Here is a 9,377-nt window from a genome sequence, read left to right as displayed (position 1 = left end):
TGATGCTTGGGGTGGGGGAACTGGGAGGGAGGTATTTTTCTTTCTAAAAACCTTTTGAAATCCCGTAAATGGCCCTCACTAGGTTAACTGCTCTAGGTGCCCTAAGACAGGGACCCTCGTGGTGCCAGGTGGGCTGGCTGAGACACCAGCCCTGCAACTGGCGTCTCTCTAGGGTAGGATGAAGGGCGCAGAGCCCCGTGGTGGGGACTGACGCAGTGAGATGGCGCTGCCAGCCCAGCTGCCCCCGCTGAACTGTGTTAAGTGAGTGCCTTTGTGAAAAGAGATGGGGATGCACTCAGAACCCGGTTGATTGGTGGTGTGAAAGCACATATTGGCGGTAGCGGATGGTGGGCACGGTGTTGAACTGCTCTAGTTGTTGACTAAGAGAGATGACTTCCTACCGTGGATTCCTTGGTGTTCCTGGTGGTGAGCTTCTCCAGCAAAATGCACTGGCTGTGCTCAGCAGCCAAACTGACAGTGCCTGGGGCTCAGTCAGTGCTTGTTGTCTGAATAAAGGAGCTGTGGCTGCCCCTGTGAGTTTCTCTTCATCGGCAGGACCCAGGCCAGCTGTTGGTGCTCTGGTATCTGGTGTGCGTGAGAGAAGCTGCAGTCTTGGGGTGAGGAGAGAATCAGGCACTGGGGAGGCACCAGTCAACAAACCGACAGAAGCCTGTCCTTTCTGAAGTTTACATCCTAGGCAGGAAACCAGCGATAAATAAGCCGACTCAGTAATAAAGTCAGTTAAGTGGTGGTGAGTGCTAAGGAGGAAACAGAGCAGAAGAAATAACGTGTGGAGTGGAGAAGAGGGTTGTAATTTTATTTTTTTGGTCATACCATGTGGAGTGTGGGGATCTACCAAGGATGGAACCCAGCCTCCTGCATTGGAAGTGCTGAGTCTTAACCTCTGGACCACCAGGTAAGTCTTACAGGGCTATAATTTTAGATTCTGTGTTCAAGGAAGACTTCTTGGAAATGACTTTGGGAAGAAGAACTGCAGACTTGAGAGGGGGACCTTTCTGCTCTATCAGGGAGCAAGTGTTCCAGGCAGAGGACAAGAAGTAAAGGAGAGTGGGCATAGGTGTCACGGGACCAGCAATGAGGCTGGTGTGGCTGGAGAAGAGTGATGGAGGAGAGCTCAGAGGTGGATGGTGCTCATGGTGTGGAACCCAGATCACTGTAAGGACTGCAGCACTGACCTTGAATGAGGTGGTCAGATGTGGTTGTTCCAACACCCCCAAGCAATTCTCTAATTCTCAGCGGACAGTGATTGGGTGTGTCTTGTAGTTTGCTTATTTATGTATTTTACTTAAAATATGGTTGCTGTACAATATTATGTATTATAAGTCACAGGTGAACAATAGAGTTACTCCTAATTTTTAAAGGTTATACACCATTTATAGTTATTATAAAATGTTGGCTGTATTCCCCATGTTGTACAGTATATCCTTGTAGCTTACATCAGTTCAGTCCAGTCGCTCAGTTGTATCCAACTCTTTGTGATCCCATGGATTGCAGCACACCAGGCTTCCCTGTCCATCACCAACTCCCAAAGCTTGCTCAAATTCATGTCCATCGAGTTGGTGATGCCATCTAACCATCTTATCCTCTGTCGTCCCTTTCTCTTCCCACCTTCAGTCTTTCCCAGCGTCAGGGTCTTTTCCAATGAGTCGGTTCTTTGCGTCAGGTGGCCAAAGTATTAGAGTTTCAGCTTCAACATCAGTCCTTCCAATGAACACCCAGGACTGATCTCCTTTAGGATGGACTGGTTGGATCTCCTTGCAGTCAAAGGGACTCTCAAGAGTCTTCTCCAACACCACAGTTCAAAAGCATGAATTCTTCAATTCTCAGCTTTCTTTATAATCCAACTCTCACATCCATACATGACTACTGGAAAAACCATAGCTTTGACTAGAGGGATCTTTGGTGGTAAAGTAATGTCTTTGCTTTTTAATATGCTGTCTAGGTTGGTCAGAGCTTTTCTTCCAAGGAGCAAGTGTCTTTTAGTTTCATGGCTGCAGTCACCATCTGCAGTGATTTTGGAGCCCCCCAAAAAGAAAATCTCTCACTGTTTCCATTGTTTCCCTGTCTATTTGCCATGAAGTGATGGGACCGGATAGTTTGTAGTACACTGCTTAATCCCCTACCCCTATCTTGCCCCTCCCTCTTTCCCTCTCCCCACTGGTAATCCTGGTCTGTTCTTGTGTCCTGCAGTTTACCTGGAGAGAGTGTCACATTCACAGGTTAAGGGCTCAGCCCCACAAGACTGTCCCTGTCCTCCTTGAGAGGCTAATTGCAAGTCCAGGTTGTCACCTGTGCTTTTGACAAGCAGGGCTAGCTCAGAGGTTCCTGGAGTTCAGTTAATTTGCTACAGTGGCTCATAGAACTCAAGAAACCAGTTTACTTACTTGCCTACTGGTTTATTACAAAGACTATTAAAGGACATGAATGAACAGCCAGAGGAAGAGATACATAGGGTGAGGTCTAGAAGGGTCTGGGGCACAGGGGATTCTGTCCCTGTGGAGTTTGGGGTACACCCCATGAATTCATTCTTGTTTACCAACCTGGAAGTTCTCTAAACCCTATAATTCAGGGATTTTTATAAACTCTTCATTACACGGGCACAATTGACCGAATCATTGACTTTTTGTGATTGATTCAACCTCCAGCCCTCTCTGGCAGTGAGGTTGGGGGAGGTGGGATTGGAAGTTCTATCCCTCTCCTTCTGGTTGGTTCCCCTGGCAACCACCTCCATCCTCAGGGGCTTTTCAAAAGTCACTTCATTAACATAAAAGCGGGTGTGGTTGAAAGGGGCTTCTCTTGAATAGCCAAGGACACCCAGTTCACCTTTTCCCCTATTTCAGAAAATGAGGACAGCAGACCAAACATTACAATAAAAGATTCTCTCATTGTGCTTGTCGCTTAGGAAATTCCAAGGGTTTGGGCTGCTGTGAGGCAAGAAGCATGGATGAAGACCAATATATGTATATTGTATATATATACATATAGGGCTTCCCAGGAGGTGCAGTTGGTAAAGAATCCAATGAGTCAGGAAGATTCCCTGGAGTAAGAAATGCCAACCCACTCCAGTATTCTTGCCCGGAAAATTCCATGGACAGAGGAGCCTGGTAGGCTACAGTCCATGGAGTCGCGAAGAGTCAGACACGACTGAGCAACTGAGCGTGCACATATCTATATCTATAAAATTATAAAACACACTGCAAAGATGGGAAGATATGAGGGGAATGGAGCAGAGGAATCACATTATCTGGTTTATCTGTCAACCAAATTATTCTGGCTATTGTTTTGATATTAGACTCTAATGAGGGGAAACAATGGAAACAGTGAGAGACTTTATTTTCTTGGGTTCCAAAATCACTGCAGATGGTGACTGCAGCCATGAGATTTAAAGATGCTTGCTTCTTGGAAGAAAAGCTATGACCAACCTAGACAGCATATTAAAAAGCAGAGACATTACTTTGCCAACAAAGGTCCATCTAGTCAAAGCTATGGTTTTTCCAGTAGTCATGTATGGATGTGAGAGTTGGATTATAAAGAAAGCTGAGCATCAAATTGATGCTTTTGAACTGTGGTGTTGAAGAAGACTCTTGAGAGTCCCTTGGACTGCAAGGAGATCCAACCAGTCCATCCTAAAGGCAATCAGTCCTGAATATTCATTGGAAGGACTGATGCTGAAGCTGAAACTCCAGTACTTTGGCCACCTGATGCAAAGAACTGACTCATTGGAAAAGACCCTGATGCTGGGAAAGATAGAAGGTGGGAGGAGAAGGGGACACAGAGGATGAGATGGTTAAATGGCATTACCGACTTGATGGACATGAGTTTGAGCAAGCTCTGGGATGGGTGTGCTGCAGCCCATGGGGTGGCCGAGTCAGACACAACTGAGTGAGGACGGGCAGAAAGAGGGAAACCAGTTAGGGGACTACGACAATAAGCCTCGTGGAAAATGACTGTGATGGTAGCAGTGGTTGGAGGTCGTGAGACTAGTCAGATTCTAGATTTATGCTGAAAGTAGAACTGATAGACACAGAGCGCGTAAGATTCTGATTTTTTTGAACTACTAACCGGAAGGATGGAAATGCCATGAGCTGGGATGAAGAAGATTGAGACGAATAGCTTTGTGGGGAATATCATAAGCTTACTTTTTTTTTTTCCTAATTTGGCTGCACCAGGGCTTAGTTGTGGCATGCAGGATCTATTTCCCTGACCAGGGCTCGAACCTGTGCCCCCTGCATTGGGAGCTCAGAATCTTAACCATTGAACCACAAGGGAAGTCCCTCAGAAGCTTACTTTTGGACATAATATCTTGGAAGTAACTCTTAGTCATCCATCTAGGCTCTTTGGTTGTATGAGTCTTTAGGGCAATAACAATAATTTACCCTGTATTCTTCTCAATTCTTGGCTAAGACACTTAAAAAGTTTATTAACATGCATATCTCATGTGTACGTAGGAGTTACCTAGGAAAAATGACTAAAATTCTAAGATGGCCCAAACCACCACCTTGAATACCATCTTCGCTAAAGACAAAAGATGTTGAGTGGAGGGAAGACAGTTATGGGGGGTTACCAAGAAGAGCAGTAAACAAGGGTAAGGTTTGTTATGCAGATCTGAATGGGTGCCTTCTCCATTAGTAAGATTCTCTTGTGAATTAGAGTCATCTTCCTGGTAGGAGAGGAAGACACTTATAAGTGGAGATTTCCTTTATAAATGTAAATTTCTCTTACAAACAGATAACTTCTACTCTGCTTCCAGGGTTTCTCCTGTGTCTGCAGTTTCTCAAAACAATTGACTCAAAACCATCCTTATGCTAAAGCACCATATTTAGGGAAGAGAGGTCCAGCCAGGTTGGATATACCAGTGTGGGAGTAATTGGCACACAGATGCATCTACAAATGGGAGACTTGGTGAGATCACCCAGGAAATGACTGAAAAGAAGTGTGTGAACCTTGGGACACCTCAAACTTGTGAACCTTGGGACACCTCAAACTTTCCTTCTTTCAAGAGGAAAAAAGTGGAAGCAAGAGTGCTTTGGTTTTGTTTTGTTTTTTTTTTCCTTGTTTGAAATTGAGCAGGGAGGTCCCTAATGGTCCTGTGGTTAAGACTGAGCTTCCAGTGCAGTGGGTGCGGGTTCGATCCCTGATGGAGGAACCAAAATCCTACATACCTAATAGTATGGCTGAAAATAAATAAAAAATTTAAACTGAGCAATACACCATTGTGAAAATTTAGTGCACTTAATGCCACTGTCTTTGACTAATTCATTAATGAGCATTTGTTAAGATAGACTATTCTAGGATTTAGTGAGAAGTGTCACTGCCTTCTGTTAATAAATATTCATGGATCTGTTTTCTGTAATAAGTTAATATGTTAATTTTGTATCTCATTTATTTAAAAAAAGAACCTGTAATTGCTATTTTTGTGAGACTGTATTTTATGCATAACAACCAAGCTATTATTCAGAAATCAAATTGCTGAGGCTATAAATAAGGACTGTGTAGGAACCACTTAGCTAGTTTGTTGTGATGTGGGTTTCCATTCTAGGCAGAGGGGTTGTCATCTAAAATTAGAGACATTTGGAATTTAAGGGGAAGCTGAAGAATGAACTTTCATGTTTCACTTGGATTCTGAATGAGTCAGAACTTTCTGAATCAGTCATTCAGAAGGTTAGGACCAGTTAGGGATAGTAGACCATAGACCTGTTCTCACAAGGGATGGAGGATAAGACTCTCACTTCAGGCTTATGATTTTTTCATTTTGGCTGCACTGTGTAGCTTGTGATACCTTGGTTGCCCAACCAGGGATCGAACCAGTGCCCTTGGCCATGAGAATGTAGAGTCCTAACCCCTGAACCGCCAGGGAATTTACAGGCTTGTGATTTTTAGATGAATTACTTACAATCTTTGAGCCTCAGCTTCCATATCCTCAAAACAAAGAAAGGTAGATAACCTGAGAAAAGATTGTGTGTGTTAAGACAGATGCCTTGACTAAGCACAGGGGACAAGTTAAGCATTCAGTTGTTAAAAAACAAAATTCAACTGAGTAGATTTGAAGATCTGATTGGCTTTGTTAGGTGATTCATGAATTGGACAGCATCCTGTCCAGCAATTATAAGGGTGCTCCAAGGGGGCTGTACAAAATGGGAGGTTTTTATAAGGGAAAGGGTGGGACAAAGGAGATGTTAGCATAAAGGAAAAAAGGCAGGAAGAAAAAAAAGCATTGTTTTTAGGCCAGGACTTATCCTTGCAGGGGAAAGGGCAAGGCAGGGGTTTTATGCAGATTGCCTCTTCTTCCTCTGGGTACAGAGTGGAGAGGGCCTGCACGACGGATTATCTTCTTGCTGCTGCTGCTGCTGCTGCTAAGTCGCTTCAGTCGTGTCCGACTCTGTGCGACCCCATAGACGGCAGCCCAACAGGCTCCCCCGTCCCTGGGATTCTCCAGGCAAGAACACTGGAGTGGGTTGCCATTTCCTTCTCCAATGCATGAAAGTGAAAAGTGAAAGTGAAGTCGCTCAGTCGTGTTTGACTCCTTGTGACCCCATGGACTGCAGCCTACCAGGCTCCTCCATCCATGGGATTTTCCCGGCAAGAGTACTGGAGTGGGGTGCCATTGCCTTCTCCAGATTATCTTCTTGGTGCTGGCTAATTAAGGTTAACATTTCTGGGGAAGGTTGAAACCCAAATTAAGTCAGGTATTAATTCTGGATTTGGTATCATGTGCTTTAGAATAAGTAATGCCATTTTGAGCCTATGGTTTTCTGTTTCACACAATAAATAGGCACTAATTTTATTTTTACCACGTGGAGGAGGTATCTATCAAATTCTTCAAACTGGTTTTAAAATATCAGACTGTATTACTGTAATATTATGGCACCAGAGGGAATAACTGAAAACATTATTCTAAGTTTCTAAATCATATCCTAAAGATACGTGTATTGGGGGTGATTTTTTTTTGCACTTCTCTTCTTTTCCCAGCTTTGAGATATAACTGACATGTAACATTGTATATTTATCATAAAACCTGCTCACATTCATAACTTACCATCCACCCTAGATCTTTAGCTTAAAATGGGAAGGAAGGAAAGACCATACATGGTCAAGCTTATTGAAAGATGAAGCTGAATAATAAATAGGAGCTGCTTGGTGCTAGGGAAGGGGAGGAATTGCATTTCTCAGCTGGAACGATGAATCATGGAGGTCTGTTAAGTGGGAGGCATTGCAGAAAGAAAACAGTTTTAAGTTTAGGTCATGTTTGTATTTATCTTATTGATGCAGCACTCCGGGTTCAAACAGGAGATAGAAACCTCACCAGTGTTTGAACAAGGAACAAATATTTCTTGTTTCTTTAATGTTGTTATTTATTTGTTTTTGGCTGTGCTGGGTCTTGGGTGCTTTGCACTGCTTTCTCTAGTTGTGGTCGGCGGGGGCTATTCTTTGAGATCCATCGGCCTTTCATCGCAATGGCTTCTCTTGTGGAGCCCGGGGTCTAGGCACACAGGCCCAGTAGCTGTGGCTCCTGGACTCTAAAGCACAGGCTCAGCAGTCGTGGCACAGGAGCTTAGTCACTCTGCCACATGTGGAATCTTCTCGGACCAGGGATCGAACTCATGTCCCCTGCATTGGCAGACAGATATCCACTGTGCCACCAGGGAAGTCCTATTTCTTGTTTCTTATTAAATATTAACAAGGATTTTTAGTTCAGTTTAAAAAAACCTCTAAGCAGCATTACAATAGCAAATGTAGCTGTGACCCCGAGGGCAGAAGAAGAGTAAATGTGGACAGAACTAAGAATTTAAAAGGTCCCCCACTCCCACCAAACGCTGAGATTAAGACCTCTTGGGAGAGGATGTGGCTGGTGGTAGAGACACTTGCCAGAGGGTGCCGGCCAGAGCTGGTCCATGGGCATGACTTGTTGAGTGGCCATGGTGAACTTGGTGAAAGATACAGGCAGGCCAAGGTTCTTTATGTAGCTGGGAAATTCAAATAGTCATTCCTGAAGGTTCTGAGCCCTCAAAAGCCCTGCCTTTTCGGGGGAGTTGGTTGTATTTTTACATTAATCTTTACTATTGAATGTGGAAATGCTCAGAGTCACTCCAGAGAATCTCCTGAGTTCCAGACGTAGTCCTAGACTCCACTGTGTACCAACAACCTGCTTTCTTGATGATCAGAATTAATCACCTCAACCAGTACTGTGCCCCCTTTCTCTGTCTTTGGTTTAGTGGCGTAGGGATTACACAGTGGCCAGGTGCCAGTTCAATTCACTCTCGTCTAATTCAGTAGAACCATGGTTGTGCTTCCCAGTAGAAGCAATCTCCCTTTGGGAACTAAGACCTCCAAGCCAGTAGGTCATAAAGTTTCTGGGAAAGGAAGCAATGATTTCAGGGGTGGGTTATTAGGTGTAATAGTGAGAGGCGCCTCTTGCATTTTTACCAAGCTTCTTGGACCTACGGCTGTGGGAAAGACGGTCCCATGTGCTGAGTGGAGGAGAAGAAGAATATCTCTCCTACCATTTCTGCATTCTTGGCTGAGCCCCCCTCCCCCCATAATAAAAGACAGATTAACTGGAGAAAAAAGAAAAAGAAGTTTAATAACATCTATTCCTCCTGTATACAAGGGAGATACCCAGGAAAACAGAGTAACTCCTTGAAATGGTTCAAACCACTACCTTAAATAGAATCTCTACCTAAAGACAAAAACAGATGTTGGGAGCCAGTTATGGAAAGTTCCAGAAAAAGCACAGTAAACAGGGGGATGGTTGTGATGCAGATTTAAGCTCATGCCTGCTCCATTGATAAGAGTTTCTAGAGATTTATGCCTAAAATACTGACGGTTCTTACCGAGTGAAATTGGCAGAATCTGAGCTTGCTTGAAGGTGGTGTCTGACTTTTAAAAAATAGTTTACTTTAAATAATTTCAAATATACAGAAAAGTTGTCAGAACAGAACTAAGAACTCCTCACCTAGATTCAGTTCCCAACATTTTCCCATGTGTTTTCTCTCTTCTTCCTCCTCACCCCCTGCCTCTGTACACACACACACACACACACACACACACACACTCTCACACTCACCCAGACATTCATTATCATCAGTCTTTTTAGAACCTTCTGAGAGCGTGTTACAGACATGTTTCCCATTAAGTGTGAATTTCCTAAGCATTCAAGTGTGTTTTTCCTAAAATGGATACTTCTTCCTGCATGACCAGCACACACTCTCAAATCAGCAGATCCACACTGCACAGCCCTATCGAAGCCTCCTTTCAAGCTGGGCCAAGAGTACCAGCAATTACTTTTTTTTTCCTTTCTGGTCCAGGATCCTATCTAGCAGTGTGTGTTGTCTTTAGCTATCCAGTCGCCTCAGACT

At 44.0% G+C, this 9,377-nt stretch overlaps 1 protein-coding gene across 1 annotated transcript in view; it reads left to right on the top strand.

Annotated features, from left to right (window-relative positions):
* Positions 1 to 220: 220 nt before the first annotated feature.
* The window catches only part of C13H10orf67 (chromosome 13 C10orf67 homolog), a 100,128-nt gene continuing 90,971 nt past the window's right edge, over positions 221 to 9,377 (top strand). The window contains exon 1 of the mRNA XM_070382151.1: positions 221 to 261. Coding sequence (XP_070238252.1) covers positions 221 to 261 — 41 coding nt within the window. The remainder of the gene's footprint in view (positions 262 to 9,377) is intronic.

Source organism: Bos mutus, chromosome 13, assembly GCF_027580195.1.
Source record: "Bos mutus isolate GX-2022 chromosome 13, NWIPB_WYAK_1.1, whole genome shotgun sequence".
NCBI lineage: Eukaryota > Metazoa > Chordata > Mammalia > Artiodactyla > Bovidae > Bos > Bos mutus.
Note: the sequence above shows the minus strand (reverse complement) of the source record. Positions and strands in the feature narration are given on the sequence as shown.